This window comes from Glycine max, chromosome 5 (genome assembly GCF_000004515.6).
Source record: "Glycine max cultivar Williams 82 chromosome 5, Glycine_max_v4.0, whole genome shotgun sequence".
NCBI lineage: Eukaryota > Viridiplantae > Streptophyta > Magnoliopsida > Fabales > Fabaceae > Glycine > Glycine max.
In genome coordinates this window covers 10,514,112-10,534,160 of record NC_038241.2, presented here as the reverse complement: position 1 = coordinate 10,534,160, position 20,049 = coordinate 10,514,112, and the positions used below count along the sequence as shown (strand labels likewise).

The 20,049-nt window shown below is 34.2% G+C and overlaps 1 protein-coding gene across 1 annotated transcript; it reads right to left on the bottom strand.

The window, feature by feature from the left end:
• Positions 1 to 11,309: 11,309 nt before the first annotated feature.
• On the bottom strand, positions 11,310 to 18,094 carry LOC100776024 (ATPase family AAA domain-containing protein FIGL1). Its single transcript, XM_003524565.4, has 13 exons — positions 17,655 to 18,094; positions 16,141 to 16,279; positions 15,614 to 16,000; positions 14,966 to 15,204; positions 14,397 to 14,524; positions 14,182 to 14,300; positions 14,011 to 14,103; positions 13,688 to 13,789; positions 13,413 to 13,515; positions 12,516 to 12,599; positions 12,341 to 12,436; positions 11,825 to 11,952; positions 11,310 to 11,743 (listed from the first exon to the last, which is right to left on the bottom strand). The coding sequence occupies exons 1-13, from the start codon at positions 17,912 to 17,914 to the stop codon at positions 11,642 to 11,644; spliced, it is 1,980 nt and encodes a 659-aa protein (XP_003524613.1). The 5' UTR covers positions 17,915 to 18,094; the 3' UTR covers positions 11,310 to 11,641.
• Positions 18,095 to 20,049: the final 1,955 nt, after the last annotated feature.

Here is a 20,049-nt window from a genome sequence, read left to right as displayed (position 1 = left end):
TAGCATGAATGGTGTTGCAGAATGACGAAACTGAACTCTTAAGGATATGGTGAGAAGTATGGTTAGTTATTCTTTTTTGCCAAAGTCACTTTGGGAAGAAGCCTTAAAGACCGTAGCTTACATCCTTAATAGGGTGCCAAGTAAAGTAGTTAATAAAACCCCTTATGAACTTTGGACTGGCAAAAGGCCAAGCATTATGCATTTGCATATTTGAGGTTGTTCGGCTGAGGCATGACCTTATAGGCCACATGAAAGAAAGCTGGATTCAAGAACAATTAACTGTTATTTTGTTGGCTATGTTGAATGCTCTCGGGGCTATAAGTTTTATGATTCCACTTTAAGATCAATATTTGAAACGGGAAATGCAAGATTTCTTGAGGAATTTGAGTTTGGGAAGGAAAAGAACATAAGGAAAGTTGTCTTTGAGGAAGAACCTGTTATTGACAGTGCTCAAGTCCTCATACCTATTGTTGTTCAAGAAACAACTCCAATAATAGAAAACAATGTTCAAGAACCTGTTATTGACAGTGCTCAAGTCCTCATACCTATTGTTGTTCGAGAACAAGACAATGATGGGGTTCTTCCTTAAATACCTATACAAAAACCTTAACAACCTCAAGAAGTGTCATTAAGGAGATCTGATAGAGAGAGGAGAAGTACAATCCCTGATGATTATATTATCTTTCTCCAAGAACATGAGGATGACATTGGTTTAATAGAGGATGATCCGATTAAATTTTGTCAAGCCATGCGTAGTTCTAACTCTCAAAACTGGATCAATGCCATGAAGGATGAGATGAAATCTATGCAAGACAATGACGTTTGGGATCTCCTCAAATTGCCTAAAAGTGTGAAACCTATTGGTTGCAAATAGATATTTAAAAGCAAAAGGGATTCAAAGGGAAATGTCGAGAGATATAAGGCTCGTCTAGTCACTAAAGGATTTACCCAAAAAGAAGGCATTGACTATAAAGAAACCTTTTTCTCCAGTATCTTCAAAGGATTCTTTTAGAACAATAATGACACTGGTAGCTCACTGTGATTTAGAGCTACATCAGATGGATGTTAAGACTGTTTTTCTAAATGGTGACATTGAAGAAACAATTCATATGATGCAACCAGAAAACTTTGTATTAAGTGACTCAAAGTCTATGGTTTGCAAACTAAATAAATCCATCTATGGTTTGAAACAAGCTTTCCGTCAATAGTATTACAAGTTCCATCAAGTCATTACCTCATATGGTTTTGCGGAAAATGCAGTTGATGATTGTGTATACCACAAGTTTAGCGGGAGTAAATACTCATTCTTGGTGTTATATGTCGATGATATACTGCTTGCTAGCAACGATATAAGCTTCTTACAAGAGACTAAGAAATTTATGACGAAAAATTTTGAGATGAAAGATCTTGGGGAAGCCTCTTTTGTATTAGGAATCAAGATACTAAGAGATCGCTCTCAAGGTATCCTAAGGTTGTCACAAGAGAGTTATATCGACAAGGTCCTAGATAGATTCAGCATGAAAGATAGTAAACCAGGAGATACCCCGATAGCTAAAGGAGACAAATTTAGTCTCAAACAATGCCCCAATAATGACCTTGAAAGAATAGAGATGCAAAAGATTCCTTATGCATCAACAGTAGGAAGTCTAATGTACACTCAAGTTTGCACTCGTCCCGATATAGCATTTGTAGTAGGAGTTCTGGGTAGATATTTGAGAAATCCTGGAATGCAGCATTGGAAAGCAGCAAAACGTGTGATGCGTTACCTAAAGAGAACAAAAGGATACATGCTCACTTATCAGAAGCCTGAGAATTTGGAGATCATTGGGTACTCAGACTCTGATTTTGTTGGATGTCAAGATAGTAAACGCTCCACATATGGATACATATTTATGCTGGCTGGAGGAGCTATCTCTCGGAAGTCTGCTAAACAGACTCTCATAGCTTCTTCGACCATGGCTGCGAAGTTCATTGTTTGTTTTGAGCCATCCAACCATGGGATATGGCTGAGAAATTTTGTCACTGGTTTGCATGTGGTCGATGGCATTGAAAGACCATTAAAGATTTATTGTGACAATAACTCAACTATGCTAGCCAACCCACTTACGAAAAGTTTGGTACCTAAAGTTTTTCATGAGCACACTGCTCATATGGGATTGATTCCTCATAGTACCTTAGTTTAGTGGGAGTCCCATTTATGTTCCATATATGCCATATGTTTTTCAGATATTTGTATAGATTGATTTTCTATAAAATAAAGTTGAAGGTAATCATTTCATTTTGAGCTTGTTTTGTTTGCAATATTTATATTGTGTTTGGATTGATCTCTATAAAGAATAAAGTTTGGACTAGTTGGAAATGAACATGAATGAGATCACATTGCATGTTATTTTCATGCCGCTTATCCATATTTGATCTATGTCATCAAGTATACGTGACATTGGTGATCATTATGGCTCAAACACATTGGATTGTGAGAAAAACTGCAATGGTTCTGTGTTACTATATAAGATGGACCAGATTGTTTAAGGAAAGTCTAAAAGTAAATAACATACGGTTATGGGCCTAAAGACTTTTGTAATATAAACGATTAAGGTTAATATGAAGCTCAAGTGGATGATTGTTAGGAATTTTATAATTCCTAATTAATTAATTAGTGTGGGCTACATATTATATTTATCATTTATATTAGTTATTTACATTTATGGGCTTAATAAAACTGATCTAATTTGGTGAGTGTTCTTTTTCCCATATGGTTCCTTTTCCTCCAATCTTCAACAAATATATTCAAGGGAAATGAAACACCGGAAAGCGCATCGAGTCTTCAAGTATTTAAAATCAAAACGGAGTGATCCGAGTATCGAACTCAGGGAACTTGCTTATTAGATAGAGTTTTATTCAGAAGTAAGGCATTGTTGGAACAACATTGATGATCGATGGTTAAAAAAATAAATAAACTTCTTCTATGGTAAAAACAGTAAATGCAAGTAAGTAAAAGTTGACAACAATAGGTAAAAAACGTTGGGTCTTTCTAACAAACAAGTTGATGCATATGAGGATATTTCTCTAATCAATCATGCTCTTGTGTTCTATGCTGTAGCCTAAAGTACTAAACCTCGATCCCTCGTAAGTTTAGACTAATTTAACCTAAGCTTTGTCCGCAGATCCCTCTTGTAAGACTAGGCTTAACTTAAACAGCATTATCGTAACAACATATTCAGAAAACCAAAACTCCAACAATCCATCCCTGGTAATGTGGTTATTCAATCCTGCTTCTATCAAGTTCTAAGGCAACAATACATTTCCCAATGCTAAAGTCACCTAACTGTACACACAAATGGGTGATTAGACCAAAAGCATGCATAAATTAAGCATTGAAAGAAGCATTGAACACATAAAACACAATTAATTAGATATTAAAGTAATTACATCAGTTATTCCTTAGAAATCCCCAACAAGGGTGTTTAGCTAGCCATTACAGAAAAACCTTAACACAAATGAGATTGAGAGTACAGAATAATTGTTCCTTACACAAGAAGGGGGATCCCTACTCCTCTTCTCAACACCTCACAATCACTCTACAACTCACTAATCTCTCTCTGATTGAAGAACCCTAGGCTTCTCTGCAAAGCTGCTCCTCTCACTGCCTCCAGAGCTTCTATCTCAAAATTAGCACTATGGTGTACTTGCTCTGGAATTCTATATTGCTTGCTAAAATTGTGTACCCTAATTCTGCACAAGACAAACTTTAAATAGGCTCTGAATCTGCGATGTTGAGCTTAGCGCCACCCTCGCACTTAGCGCGAGTTAGTGGATTTGAGCTTAACGCCAGTCATGCGCTGAGCCTGACTAAAGACAACCATCGTGCTTAGCGAGCGGATCTCGCACTTAGCGCACGGCCTTGATATTTATGCTCTGCCAGATTCTTCTGTCGCCCTTAGCGTTGGATGCGCGCTGAGCCCAAATGGTGAGCTGAGCGCAACTGCTACTTATAGCACTTCAAGACTTAGCATCTTTTAACCTGAAATTGAACAAATTTCATCATTAAATCAAATGGAGAATATTCTAGAGACAACTATAACAATAAAACAAGATTTATTTACAAATCCCTACAAAATAACTATAAATTAGGGAAACTATACAAGTTTTGGAAAATGTTTTCTATACAAAAGTTAGTCATATAAGACAACTAACAGTGAGCCTATTGGACTATCATCAGAAATTAATATGGGCTTGATAAGCGGAAACCAATTTGGCCCGTTAGGGAATAATGAGCACTCTAACAGGTTAAAACCTAAAGCAAGGTTGTGGTTCCCGATACACCAAATCAGAAATTGTATTCTCTTCTCCCCATCTGATGAGAAACCTAAGGTCCCAAAAGGAAAACGGCGATTTGGTTAAGGAAGAACACAAAACCAACAGTTCCTCAGACTCATAAATTCTGCTGCTTATCATGGATCCAGGTATTTTTCACAACCTCTCTTGATAATCTAACGTATTGTATTTCTGGTGATTATTGGTCTTTTATTAAGATCCCTAAAATATCATACAACACTCCCTCTCCTTTGATAAGGATTTGAGTACTCTTGATTTTCTTAAAGTTGGCTACTGATAGTTTCAAAATATGAAGATGACTCACTTTGATTGCTTGGTTCACCATGTTTATGAAAATTGTGTTGTTGCTCGTCATCACTGAAGTTGCTAACATTATCTCTTATTATGGGTTATTGGCTAGTCATCGGTAAAAAAAAGTAATTTATTAGTGAAATGACATCAATTTTGTGTATCTATCGAATAAAAAACCTTTTTAAAAACTGTTAAAAAAAAAACGAAAGTGTAGAAAAAGTTTCTAACTTTGTGTATGTAACACTAAAAAAAATATACTAGTAACACTAACACGTCGAAATGAGAGAATCAATTGGTTGTTTAGATGCAACAGATGCAAAATTATGTAAATGTTAATTATAAGTGTCAACTACACCTCCTTTTATAAATTACATCGAAGTGAACAATGTTTTAAAACAGCGAATACTAACTAATGCATCCACTATCAATAAAAATAATAATAGCTACCATAAAATAATAAATTCTTTAACTAATTTAATATTCTAAAAATTAATTAATGTAAATAAACCCTAAATTAATAATAACTAAACACTAATATAGTAAAACATAAAATAGTAACTAAACAAAATTAATTTAACATGTATAATAATTTATCTAACTAAACCCTAAATTAATAATAATTGAACACTAATATACTAAAACATAAAATAGTAACTAAACAAAATTAATTTAACATGTATAATAATTTACCTAACTAAACCCTAAATTAATAATAACTAAACACTAATATACTAAAACATAATTAATTCAACAAGTGTAAACCAAACTTACCATGCAGTCAACGTAAAATATATTGATATATATAAAATGATTTAAAATGAATAGTGAAGTCGCGTGATCTTCCACGACTTCATTAATTCACACGCGCCCTCCATTTTTGTTGATGCTTCAATCTTCACCATTCATCCGAATAGTGAAGTCACAGGAAGGAGCATGACTTCGAAGTCGTTTGTTTCTTCTCGACTTCAACAAGCTTCAATTTGCAGCTGTTTGGTTTACCATTTCGCGTGTTTTCATTGCAGAATGCAGTGATCTTTTCGCCCGTTTAATGCAACAACATTAGTTATTAGCATGTAGTTAAAGTGCTGCAAAATGCTGAATAAAACTGCACCATTTTGATTTTACATGAAGCTTGTTTGATGTAGTGTGTTGTTCAGTCAATGCGCAGCAATGAAAAAGCCGAAAACAATAGTGTTTAGCACTCATGAAGCTACCACATGGTTTCCATTTATGATTGTCGTGAAGCTAGCAATGAAAAAGCTAGGACTGAAAAAGCCCAAAACTACAGTATTTTAATGTTTGCACATGGTAGCTTCAGAAGAGGATGTTGAAAACACTAATATTAAAGCTTTGTATGCTTCAATAAATTGCACCCGTGAAGCTTGCACATGCGTGAATAGTATAAAAGCAAAGTGGTGTTAAGAAGCATGCACATGCTACTCAAAGTTGGTATATCGTGAAGCATGCTTATAGGTACATGAAATGATGTATCAGATTGTGGAATCTTGCCACTCATAGTTCCTATCTCGTGAAACATGCTTATAGGGTCTCTTACATGAAATGATGTATCATATCGTGGAATCTTGTCATAAATAAAGCTAGTCAATAATAACTTATGTTGCCATAAATAAAGCTACTCAATAATAACTTGAATCACGGACCACTCAAACATGCTTTAAGTTGTGTATATTGGACTCCAGCAAGTGTGAAACAATATTATACAAGTTAAGATATCAGAAGGTCATACTTTGGCAAAAAACCATTGTGTCAACCATTACCTTACACCACCCTCCTTTCATTCTTCTCCATTCTTATTTTCATCCTTCTATCCATTTGTTTTGTTCTTCATTGTCAACCAATAACACATGCACAACTCGGACCATTTGATGGCTCCTTGTTGCGCTTACAAGACAACCATATTTCAAATCAAGTGTGGGAAGGCCAAGAGAGTATGATTCGTCCGAGGTATAATTATGTTTGGGCTTTTACCCACTTGGATCGAATAGATAATTGATTCAAAAATCTAATCATTTTAGCTGGTTTCGGTCATGTTATAAATGTCGAAAAAGTTGATATTAACCAACATTTGGTTAGTGTGTTGGTTGAACGTTGGAGAACTGAGACTCACACATTTCATTTTCCACATGGAGAGACAACCATTACTTTACAGGATGTGGCCCTACAGTTGGGCTTGAAGATTGATGGATTGTCGGTAACCGATATCATCATCGGTGATGTACGTGTTGCTTGTCAAGCATTACTAGGGGAAACTCCACTTGATAAGTATGTAAAGGGTAAAATGATTTATCTAAGTTGGTTCCGGCAAAATTTGGAGCAACTTCCCGTTGATGGTGATGATGTTGTCATTGCACAACATGTAAAGCTCATATCATAATGCTCATAGGCGGCTGTTTGATGCCAGATATATCAGATGCAAGAGTTCATTTTATGTATCTCCTTTTATTATCAAATTTAACTGAGGAAAGTCATTACAGTTGGGGTGCAGCAGTATTAGCATCCCTTTTCTGAGCTCTAGATCGGGCTGTGAAGCCGGACCAAATAGAAATCGGTGGATGTTTGTTGTTGCTACAGTCATGGGTGAGGGACCGTGTTAGTCGTCTTATACGACTAACTTCTGTATAGAAAACTTTTACAAAATGTATATAAATCTCCCAATTTATGGTTATTTTTGGTAGGATTGTAAATATTTATAGTTTAGTTTTCATATGTGCTTAGTAAAAGCCTTCCTTATGAATTTAATGTAAATTTCACCTCAATTTCAAGTAAAAAGGAGAAAATTATGAAGGTGCAAAAGTTGCTATCTCGCTAAGCCTGAACCATGCACTTAGCGAGACCAAACCGCTAAGCGAGACAGCAGTGGCTTAGCGATTGAGGACAAGCCTAAAGAGAGTTCTTCCACGCCAGCACGCGCCTAGCGTGTATGCAGCTCGCTAAGCCAGACAGTTGTCTCTTTTGCGCTAAGCGCAAGATTGGTGCTAAGCCAAATCTCACTTACTCGCGCTTAGCGCGAGAATGGCGCTAAGCGCCCTTTCGTGGAAAGGAAGCCCTTTTTTAAGCCTGATTTGCAGAGAATGAAAAGAGGCGGAAAAACACACAAGAAGGACTTGCCATCAGAGCTTGTGGAGTGAAATATACAGAGGCTAAGAACAGAGCAAGAAGCCAAGTTTTGATCTTTTAGGAAGATTTGTGAGTTTTTGAGTGATTGTGAGATTCCTAGAGGTGGAGGAGACATCCCCACTCCTTTGTAAGCAAGCAATTTCTCTTAATTCCTCTTCTTCATTGTTAAAGGAGCTTCCTTGCCATGGAAGGCTAAACCCTCAATTGGGGATTCTTGCTGAGTAATTGATGTAAACTCTTTCCCTATCTAATTAAGGTTGTTTTATGTGTTCATTGTTTCTATCAGCACTTTATTATTGCTTGCTTATGGCTTGATCACCCATATGTGTGTACTGTTAGGAGCTTTAGCATTGAAAGATGTACTGTCTCCTTAAAACTTGATAGAGCAGGGTTAGGTTACCGTATGTCTGGACACGGAGTGAGGTAATTTAGTTTTTATTATGCTGTGATCATAAAACTGTTCAATTAAGCTAACTTCAACAAGAGACATCTGCGAACGAAGTTTAATTAGAATTAGGCTAAACTCACGAGACATCGGTGTTTAGTACTTTAGCCTTCAGCATAGAACACGAAAACATCTTTAATTAGAGAAACATCCTTAATTGCATCAATTTGCTCAGTAAGAGGACCCAACGCCTTTAGATATGTGTTTTCACACTTACTTGCTTACGTTTATTGCTTTGTAATTAGAATAGAATATACTTTTACTTTCATTCACAATCATGATTTCTGTTTGCAAATGTCTGCTTATTGAACAAACCTTTACCAAATGAACAAGTTCCCTGAGTTCAATACTCGGTTCACACCGTTTTAATTATTTACTTGACGACCCAATGCACTTGCCGGTAGATTTCGCATCCACACAAACAAGTAGTATCCCAGAGCGAAACACATTAGACCGCATTAAATGTATTACCCCAAAGATAGATCACTTATCCATGAAAGAAATACAAGAAGGACTCGGATTTCCTCTTGCACGAAGGTGTCTTGTCCAAGGACCAAAACAAATATTCTCACCAATTCAGTGAGATTGATACACATCATATTTGATAGGCTACATATTAATGAGGTTCATTTTTCAATTTTGATGACTTAACTATTTTTTTTTGTTTTCTATTCGATTATAAATATGTGACAATAATAATGTATGTGTTGCAGTTCTTGTGGACTCTTTATGACACACCAGAAATAAAGCCATTAATTAATGATGTTGAGGTATCAATGATTGTTCGAGCAAAATTCTTTCTCATATGTTTTGCAATTGTGGAATGGCATCCAATAGATAGGGTCATGAGACAATTTGGACCGCGACAAATTATTTTAGATGACCCACCAAACCTAGATCAACTCCACGACATAGATATGAGAGGGAAAAAGAATATTTTTTGGCCTCACCATCGTCACTGGATTTCCAAATGGAATCATTGGAATGATCATATTATTCATAGTGAAATGGACCAAAGTCTTTTGCATGAAAATTCAGAATACATGCAATGGTATATATGTCGAACTAGACGATATATATCGCGTGAAGGAACACTATCTATTGAGGTTGTAAATCTACTTTACAATTTTAAAAAATTATTGATATTATTATTTATATTATTTCTAACTTTGTAAATTTGAATCACGGTATTATCCTGGTCATCACCAACATCAATCATATGAAGAACCCAATGTACCTCTAGTGCATGTTCCTGGATTTATGTCCCAACATCATCCATCACAAGCACAGTATCAATCAGCAGCCTTCTCTGGATACGCGTCTCAAGGATGTGAACAAAGTTTTCAACCAGTAGGGTTCTCATCATATATGCCTCAATACTCATTTCAAGTCCCTTTTATCTCAAATGTTTTTGGTGGCCCCTCACAAATGTTTGCCACCACTTTCAACACTCCACCATCTGCATGTAATCTACCACCATCGACTTCTTGTTATCGTCCATCATTACCTACTCAAATGCGTGACATGGGTCATGAAGATGAGGAGGATGATGATGATAACAACAATAACGATGATGATGATGACAACGGTGGTGATTAGTTTCTCAACAACAACACACAATTACACGTGAGCATCCTAGAACAAGAGGAGGTAGAAGTTGTAGACCAAGAAGACAACAAACATAGGCAAATCCAGTCTAACAAGATGAGAGACTAAGACACATATGTAGAAGAACTCGTTGTGGAACATCATCTCACTATTAGTTTAATAAATATGTAATTTTTATTTAAATATAGTCAATTTTTAAATTGAAGTGTTTCAAATTTTTAGTATCTCTTTTTAATTTTATTATGTATTTTATTAATAGATTATCTAAATTTTAAATAAACAAAAACATTTAAATAAAAAAATATTAAAAATATATAACATATTTTAAATAATAAAACATTAAAATAAATTAATAACATATAAAACAAAACCATAAAAAATATACTAATAATAAGTCAAATTAATATTATTTATAATACATTTAAATAATTTTTAAAAAAATTTAAAAAAAATAAGAAAAAGAAAACCGTAAAAAAATTATAAATTGAAAAAAGTAACTTAAACATTAAGAAAAAGTGATTTATGACTTCAAAGTCGTAAACAAAAAAAAAGGTTTTATGACTTTAAAGTCGTAAAATAAAAAAAAAATTCCTTACAATGTTGAAGTCGTAGAAAAAAAAATTCCTTACAACGTTGAAGTCGTAAAAAAAATTAATTGAAGTCGTAAATAATTTTATGACTTAGTTAAAATAAAATAAAAAGTCGTATCAAGTGTTACGACTTCTAACTCAAAGTCGTAACACCTGTTACGACTTACCCCAGGTAATTTTTTAAAACTTATCCCTGATTGAAAAATAACGAAAAAATATACCCCTTTTGATAAAAAAGCTGCTACATTTCAATATATATCCATGATTTCATGTTACCCAGTTCTTTGAATAAATATGTATCATGGATATTATGCAAGTGTAGAAATTATTGTCCAACAAATTATGTTAAAGTGACCCATTTTCTTTTCAAACGAAATAAGAAAAAAAATGCCTTTTCAGTTATATTTTTGTTCAAATGTTGTCAAAGTTCTTGTATGCTTTTTCTTTTTGGTTTTTCTTTTTGGTTTAGACTATAGGTGTTTTCTTCTAGAGGTAATTTTATTTGAGTCAATTAGGATCATTATGAATAACAAAATTCTCACACAATTATGTATTCAAGACTCGAATCCAAGAATAGTAAAGGTGAAACAACACACATCATGCTTTGATTGGTGATCAAGGTTCTTATATGCTTATATTTTCATTTCATTTACGTAAAATATAGCTCATTTATCTCAATTCTTATAATTTTTTATTTTATTTTAAGAATGAAATAAATTCTTTATGCGCTTATTAAAATTTGTACTGGCCTGAAAAGGTGTATTGGCTTCATTCTTAGTATTGAGATGAATTTAGAGTTATATTTATTTAAATGAAATGGAAACCAAGCTACAAGAATTAGTATTTAGTACATTTCAGTGTCTTAATTAAGCAAAAGAAACAACAAATGCTCAGACAAACAATACAATGAAGTTCTGCAGATGTTTTAGCTATAGCTAATCCTGATAATTGAACATGTTCATAATCAACATCACAGAAAATGCTGCCTGTAAAACATGCTGTGTGCTTGAGACCTAAATTCTTAAAAACATCGTCATCATATTCAACTTGCACCAATTGAATTTTATATCTAATGGGTTATGCAAGGCGCGATGAGAGTTGATTTAAACATAAAGATTACCATACTGCAGGTATTAAGGTACAGCTCTATCTGACTGATGTAATTGCTAGTAGCTACCATCTCTGTGACTAGCTGTTGATATGCTTAGTCTCCATTCAGTTATAACACATGCCACTACAGTGATAGGCTTCCAAATTGCTTGTTCCATTGTTCATAAGTGCCAAGTTCATTTGTGGAAACAGAAGGCCTCACCTCTTGGAGGGAATTCTTGAAATCCTACACAAAGTGAGTAAACCATTTTATAATTAATCAAGCTGAGAAATTTTCAGGTTTAGGCACATGCTGCATTCTGCATACCTGAAGAGTTACAGGTCGCATATCCTCCTTTTTCAACTTTGTAATTTCTATACCTTGACTTAAAGCCTCTCTTAGGGGTCCCATAGAAGCATCCTTCACTAAGTTTTTCATGTCTGATCCTGAATAACCTAGAAAAGTTACCAAGTAAAAGCAAAGCAAATCAATCACCGGAAACCAACGAATTCTTTTTAAAACTTAGTGCTGTGTGAAAACAGTTTTTTCAAAAAAAAACTGAACCGAACCAAAGGACTATAAAAAATGATTCGTTTATTTATAGTGGTTCAGTTTGCTTTTTTCTCAAAATGATTTGTTTTTTTTTTTGTTAAGTTTGACTCAATTTAGCTCGGTTATCCATTTCACACTCATTTATAGTTTGGTTTGGATTTTTTTATATGTTCAGTTTGGTTTATGAACAGTTCAGTTTTTTTTTTTTTTTTCACACCCCTATTTAAACTAATAGTCAAACTGCTATGCAGAAGATACTGTAATGAACTTGAAAAAAGTATAAGTTCACACCTTCCGTAAATTTGCATATGATATCCATTTCGTCGCATGATAGCTTGAATAATCCATCTTTCTCTAGAAGGTTACGTATAATCCAAGCTCTTGCCTCTTTATGTCCAATACAAAAATGTCAATCACCTAGTGCTATAAGAGTTTGTTTAAAAAGATGTAGAATCGTGATTAGCACCTGAGCAAGGTAGGGGAATATAAAGTCGTTTAGTAAGTCTCCTTCGTGCTGCTTCATCAAGCTCTTGGGGACGATTTGTTGCCCCTGTAATGTATAATTTTTTTTACCCAAATTCTATAAGAAATAGTATGACAGCACTAGTTTATGTGAGAAAGCCTAGGTACCATCAAATTAAAACGCTAGGAAAGAAAATTTTGTTGGCCTAAGAAACCCAAGTTACTTGTATAACAAATACCACGGTATATGCTCTAACGCATGATACATAAACCAAATTTATAACAAGATCAAACTTGATTCCTGTTCATAAAATTGTACATCAGAGACCCAACAGGCAACACCCTTAATATATATTTCTAAAAACATGTAAATGGGTTAGATTATGTATAGGGATGCTGCCATTATTACCAGAAAAATCAATCATCTTGCATAATACAAAAGCAATTAAAAACACAGATAGGCTAGCTACGGGCTTTGAGAAAACATTTTCTATTTTCATTTTTTATTTTCAAAAATAATTACAAAAAAGCCACTTGAAAATTTTGAAAACAGAAACATTTTCTCAAACCACACAGGCCCTAAATTTTCCTTCCTTTTGAATAAATACAGACACTGGAAGGACTCGAGAAAGTATGACAATGATCACATTATAGACTTATGTTTTGTGATTCATTGTCCTGGATAGTGGATATAAACTGTCTTCATGCTCAAATGCAACATGTCTTAAGTTTACTAAAACACATTTCAACTGCCAAAGATGAAATTACAAATATTGATGAACTAAGGCCATGCCTTAGTTACCTGTTACTTATCACGAAAGAAACAGGCAGTGAGCTAAAATTTGAGTGTATTGCTGAGCCAAATAAAAAAGGAATTTGAAACCAGTGAGTCGGTAATAACCTATAAGCAAAATTTGCTCGCTACCACTGTCAAAGCCTTCCATTTCAATGAGAAACTGTGTCTTTAGCCGTCTACTTGATTCATGCTCACCGTCTGATTTACGCTGCAAAAAGTAATTTGCATTAGTAAGAAAAAATAAATGGCATAATTACAGTAAATTTTCACTTAGTAAAATTGCATGTTATGAAACTTCCTTGTAGATGATAATGTTATGGCTCAGAATATCAGAACCTACTATAGCAATAAACTTATTTATTGGCTATAAAATAGCATACCTGAGACAGGAGCGAATCTATTTCATCAACAAAAATTACTGCTGGCTGACGACAACTGGCAACTCCAAAAAGGGCTCTTACAAGCTTTTCACCTTCACCAATCTATAATTATCATAGCAGAGAGGGAAACCATTTGAGAGCAGTAAGAAACATTAGAATAGTTTTCCGGATTATGGTTACACGACCTAACTAAAACAGCAGAAAATCATCTAATCTATGTTTTGATAAACTTCACATTCACATCACAAGTTATTTAACTTTAACAGAAATATATCAGCAAACCTTCAAAATAGACAGCTAAATCATAAGCATATCAAACTTACCCACTTGCTAGTCAAAGAACTTGCGGATATGTAAAAGAAGGTTGCCTTCGCCTCCCCTGCTATGGCTTTACCTATCATTGTTTTACCAGTTCCCTAGCATTCAAAGGATAAGAGAGATTAAAGACCAGAGTCTTTGCAATTTATATCACCATAAGAGGAATTTGTACTTACTGGGGGACCAAACAGAAGCAGACCCCTCCCAGGGGAACGACAGCCCATGAATATGTCAGGACGTTGCAGAGGATATACGACCATCTCATTGACACATTTCTTGGCATGCTCCAATCCAGCTGCATTGTCATTAAACGACATATACTTAGTTTCATAAGTATGCAAACTTCCAATTTGATGAACTAAGCAGAAAGATGAACAGCTTTTTGTATTACCTATATCATCCCACCGGACATTGGGATCTCTGTCCATAATCTCGTTACTAACATGTTCAATGAGGCGAGGATCCAAATTCCTCAATTTCTCAGGAAGCTCACCATCAGGACCACATAGGATTTCCAGACTACAAGCATATGAAGCATATTAGGAAGTGAAAGCATATATCATCCAACCAATCATCAATCATGATTGAGATCAATGACTTATTGGGAAGAGAGGAAAGGATTTAAAGTGGGGCAAGTCCAAAAACACTAGTCTCATATTAAACATTCTCTTAATATTTGCATGAGGAATGAAGGAAAACATCACAAATTTAATATGTACATAAAATTAAAAGACCTAAAGACTAGAGTAGCAATTTAAGGTAAGGGTTGATCCCCCCCACCATTAGATGAGCAGATTGTAAGATCGAAAGACTTTTTGAGACAATGTCTACAAAAGAAAAAAATTGAAAGAATATTGTCATTTGGACTTTGGAATGTAGTACACAAATAGAATGAATTTGAGAGTTGATGCAGATGGAGAGCAAGAACTTGAAGAGTAATATGATGATTGTACTACTAACCATTTCTTTGTAGAGTCATCTAAAGAATCATCACATTTTCCAGCAATGCGTGTGCTTGTATTTCCAGCATTGTTCCCATTGGATTTAATCGGGGGAACAAAATTACCACGGACGCCACGTCGTGGAACACCGTATGATCTTCCACCATACAGCCTGTTGGCAGAATTGTTATCACATTGTGGTGAGACAGAGGCACTGGGTGAACCGCCTACTCCTCGCTTCTGCTTTGCTTCCATTTCCTGACCCAATAATTTGAGGGCATCAACATTGCTACATACAAAGAAATTACCACAAGAAAGGAATAGGAAAAGAAATATGGCATATTAACTCAGATAGAAGTTATCTGATTTATCTTGCTAGAAAGCTTGCTTGATAGCCACACAATAATAGAGGGTGTTTCCTTATAAAGCATGAATGTTTAAGTCTAGAAAGTACATCATTCTTAATAGGAGAATAACATGCACGTGAAAAAAATTCAGTGCACTAAAAAAGATAAATTAAAAGTACATGCAGCAAATTTGACAGAATAGGATTGAAATGCTTATAATTGTAATCTAAAAAACAGTCAACACATCATCCCATCCTAATTTGCCAAACTCATTGACAGAAAAAGGGAGAAAATGGACAAATAAGGTAAAATAATTATACCAGCTTTGCTCTAGCAGTAACAAACCCGTTACCACAAGCATCAGGGTTAACATCCTCCTTACTTGAAGGTGACTTCACAAATCCAACTCTGGGGCTATTGTTTTCCATGTGTACACGTTTTGTGGAGAATGTGTTTCCAAAAGCTCTTTCTTCTCCTTCAACTTGCAAGATAGAAGAGAAACCTGGACCCTTTGTATGGCTGGCATGAGATTGAGGCCTATCAAGACTCATGCAGTCCTCAGAGCTATTATTTTTCATGTTAAAAATACTCTTGGAACCATTGCTAGTCCTCAAGCTTCTTTTCCCATACATGGATGGTAACTTAGTTTGCACCATTTGCTTTGAGGCTTTGCTGCCCGCTTTGTCCTGTTTCCCCAGGTGATCAACCTGAATTAATAATTTTTTAAGAAATCTTATATTCACTAACCATAAACTCAAGAATCTGGAAGAACAGAAAACAATAAAAAGTTGAATTGTACAATAAATAAATTGATTTTAAATACAGTGTGATTGTCAGCATGTCTTACCAATTGATTCTCATCCTTTTCTTTAGATTGCTTGACAAGAGCTTGGAAGTACTTTGAATTCCGAATCTTCTCAATGTCAATATCTCCTGTTGTGCCAAAAATGCGTCCTGGAGATTTCTTTGCTTGTTCAAAAGCTTGGCTAAGAAAATAAAGAGGAACCAAAATGTTGAGAAGCATAAAGACAGCAACAGAAAAACAAGAGAGAACAGATGGGAGAGTAAACTAATATTCAAGGTTTTAAAAACTATCTGCAACCACAATTGCAGCTACAACATCAAGATTTTTGGAGTCTCCCCACCAGTATGGTGACCGCATCAACATATTTGTCTGCAATATAAAAATTGCAACAAAACTACAACTGCAACCTCGAGTGCAATTTAAAAACATTGCGAATATTGATTCAACATGTGAAATTTGAGTTTTCACACTGTGTCACAACTCTCAAAGTAACCAAGAATGGCTTTTCACCACTTATAGCATATTGGTTTTTAACTTCAAACACCAAAATCAAGGCTTGAGTAAAATATACCAGAGAAAATTCTTTTGCTCAGACCATCACTATGCAAACAGAAATCCAAACACGCTATTGAGTGTGTCTGCTTTTCCATTTGCACACAATGGAGAAGCATATCTCTTAGTGTTTCTGAGCAAACATTCCTTGGAGATTTTACCAACAGAAAAACAAACATACAGTAACTTATCCGACTAACCTCGAATCTTGATAAATTCTGATTGAATTCTCTCAAATTTTTTTGCCCAAACCATGGCTTGGGACTTTGCAAACAAAAATCTTAACTTAATAATTTCTAACCATGGCTTGACTCATCCAACAACTATCCTCAAATCTCAATAATTTTTAACCGCATTCTTTCAATTTTACACAACTTTATTTTAGACTTACGAAAGTCACTCTTAATCTTTCTCCAAACTCTTACCACCTTATTTCAATTGTGGCTGCAATTGCCAATTCTGTTGTAATTGCTGAATAACACGAACTGCAGCCAATGCAATGTGAAATAATTTTATCTTTGCACCACATATAAGTGTGCCTTTTAAGTTCAGAAGATTCTAAAACAAAGATATAGGCTCTATTTGGATAAACTTCTCCGTATCACACTTATAGGAGAAGAAAATAAGAAAGCAAAATGAAGTGAGATTCTCTCTAAACTAAAATCATCTTGTGCACTTAATTTTTACGGAAACTCTCTCCACTAACTTCTGCAAAAGCTGAAGCGCATAAGTTAACTTTAGCCTATGAAGAAACGCAATTCATCATACAGCTACATCCACAATTTAGAACCTTCTCATGTGACTGAAACTTATCAAAATAAGTCGTATGTTAAATTTATTAATTAAACCATTTAATTTCGACCTAATGCTTTCAAATTTTCAGCATTACTCTAAGCAACAACAAAAACCTTGAAATTCAAAACCAAATCATGCCAATGTTCAAGAGTATAATACATTGCCGAATTTTTGTAATTTTTTTTAAAAACAAAAAAAACCAAACTCACCGATCAGATTGAGGAGTGAGGGATTGGCGAGCGAAGTGGAGTTTGGCGAGAGCGTCGCGGCGAATCGGTTGGACGAAGGCTTCGTCGACGTTGGAGTGGGAATTCACGTCGAGGAATCCGAGGAGACGAAGCGCGAGGATGTAAGCCGAGGAGAAGTCGTTGTTCTCGAGAGCGCGCTCTGCGCCGAAGAGAAGAGATTGCAGCCTCTTCAGCTTCTCCTCCACTTCCATCCTCCAACACTTTTCCTTCGCTTCCTCCATTGTTCTTCCTTTTTTCACCTTCGCACAGCAATAACAAGTAACAACCACCGTGAAGAAAATGGAATATGGTGGCAGAAATATTTTTTATTTGGATGCGTTTTTTCTATTTGATTAAGGGTGTTCATCATCTCCCGCCATTTCCCCCTGGTTCTCCAGCGGGGAGAGTAGTAAATTACCAAGATTAATTTTAAGTATAAGAAAAAAAGGAAAATGCCATTTCATTTTTTATTAGTATTTAAGTAGGTCACTAAACCTAAAAAAAAGTAGGTCACTAATTAAAATAATTATATATATATATATATATATATATATATATATTCGTATATTTATCAAATAATTACAATAACGTTTATTCTGATTCTTGTTAAGCAATTGTTGGCAAGGCAGGACTTTAACTTTGAAGCTTAACACCATATTCGGGAGTCTTCAAAAAATTAAAAGAATGGTCCACCCAGAGTGGTGTATACTGATTGATTCTGATTTTTTTTTTACTGCAATACCAGGTCAATAGCATCGATTCTAGGATTAGGCTACCGTAGAGAAGTTTACAAGTGGTGCACAGTAGTCTCTATACAGGCTTAAATATTTGTTTTATAATTTAAAATTTATAAAAATATGTTATTTATATTAATTTTATTTTTATAAAATAAATTATTTGTTTTAGAATTAATTATGTAAAATTAGATTTTTTATTTTTTTAAGATTTTGTTTTCAGTGGGTCAATGCAATTTATTTTGATATGTACATTGATTTTCAACGATTACGTAGTTTTATTTTGAGATTTTTGTTATTGTATTAGGTGGTCTATGCCTACATATATCTTGTTTCTAAATTTTCCTTCTTTCTAAAAAATACACAAACAAAATAAACAATTTGCTTTTTTTCTCTCTAAATTTTGTCTTTTCCTTTTTTATAAAAAAATTGTTTTTGAGAGCTAGAGTATTCATGTTCAGAAGGCTCACGATCCTTTTGTTGCACACAATTGAAATCAACGGGTTGTCATATCTTAAGAGATGAGTGCAATCAAATTTTCATGCCGGTGTAGTGAGATTGTTTTCTCTCTAAGGATAACATTTACGCGCTTCAATCCAGGCTAATTAAAAATTTCTCCCTTAACTTATTTTCCTTTGTGTTTATTGTATGATATATTGCATTGTTGATTCATGTTATGTCAACTGCAGTTATTTTCCTACTGTTGTTTTGTTATTTAGTTTAAAACTTTGCATTTTCTTCTCATTTATTTCTTTTATTTTATTTTTATTGTCTAATCGTCTTAGAGAGAAAATCTACTTTCTTCTTGTATAGTCTTTTATACATTAGGAGTTTTATCAAAAAATGTATGTCATGAATATGATTGAGTCCCTTTCTAGTAAGCTTGAAAAATTAATGGATGAAAACACAATATATTATGCTCCATTAAAAATATTTTTATTATATTATTTCATTTCTTTAAATTTTAAATTAGTGGGAGATTGTTGGAAAATATTTTCTTATGATTTGAAATTTAAAATAAAATATACTTTCTTTATCAATTATGTTTTTTAAAGATAAAATGCTTTTAGAATTAGTCTCCATGAAAAAATTAAAAGCATCCCACTACTTCCATTCCTATGTTAGGAAGATATCTTTACCTTGGTCAAATACTCCTCTGAACGTTACACGTCTTTAAAATTAGGAAGTTTTGTAACATCCCATTTTTCGTAAATAAATTAAAAATGCTTTAAAAAGAAAATAATAAAGTTTTAGAAAATGGTGAGGTTTTTATAATTAAATAAATAAAGAGAAATAGTTGTATTTAAAATAATAGTTTGAAGAAAAAAATATATTTGATTTATTCATTTGATAGGAAATAAAATAGAGTTCATTTTTATAAAATAATAAAAATAGATAAATAGAGTAAATAATATGCTATGAGTATCCTATCTATAAATAGAGACATATTAGGTCAGTTTTCACTACACTCTCTACGCCTCCTCTTCCTCTCAATTTCGTTTTCACTTCTTCTCCTCCTAAAACCCTCTCTTTTTCCCGCATATCACCAAACCTGTGTCAGAAACATGACGATCTCGAACTCATTCGCCGTTGGATTGTCGTGAAATTTGAGCACCAGAATAGGAATTCAATTATGAACATTC

Excerpts from the sequence above, each read along its gene's own strand:
- LOC100776024 (XM_003524565.4), bottom strand. The coding sequence starts at position 17,914 with ATGGAGGAAGCGAAGGAAAAGTGTTGGAGGATGGAAGTGGAGGAGAAG. Across the intron at positions 14,104-14,181 it reads TGCTTCTGTTTGGTCCCCCA|GGAACTGGTAAAACAATGAT; the intron begins GTAAGTACAAAT and ends TTTGAATGCTAG. Across the intron at positions 13,790-14,010 it reads GTTCTTTGACTAGCAAGTGG|ATTGGTGAAGGTGAAAAGCT; the intron begins GTAAGTTTGATA and ends TGATAATTATAG.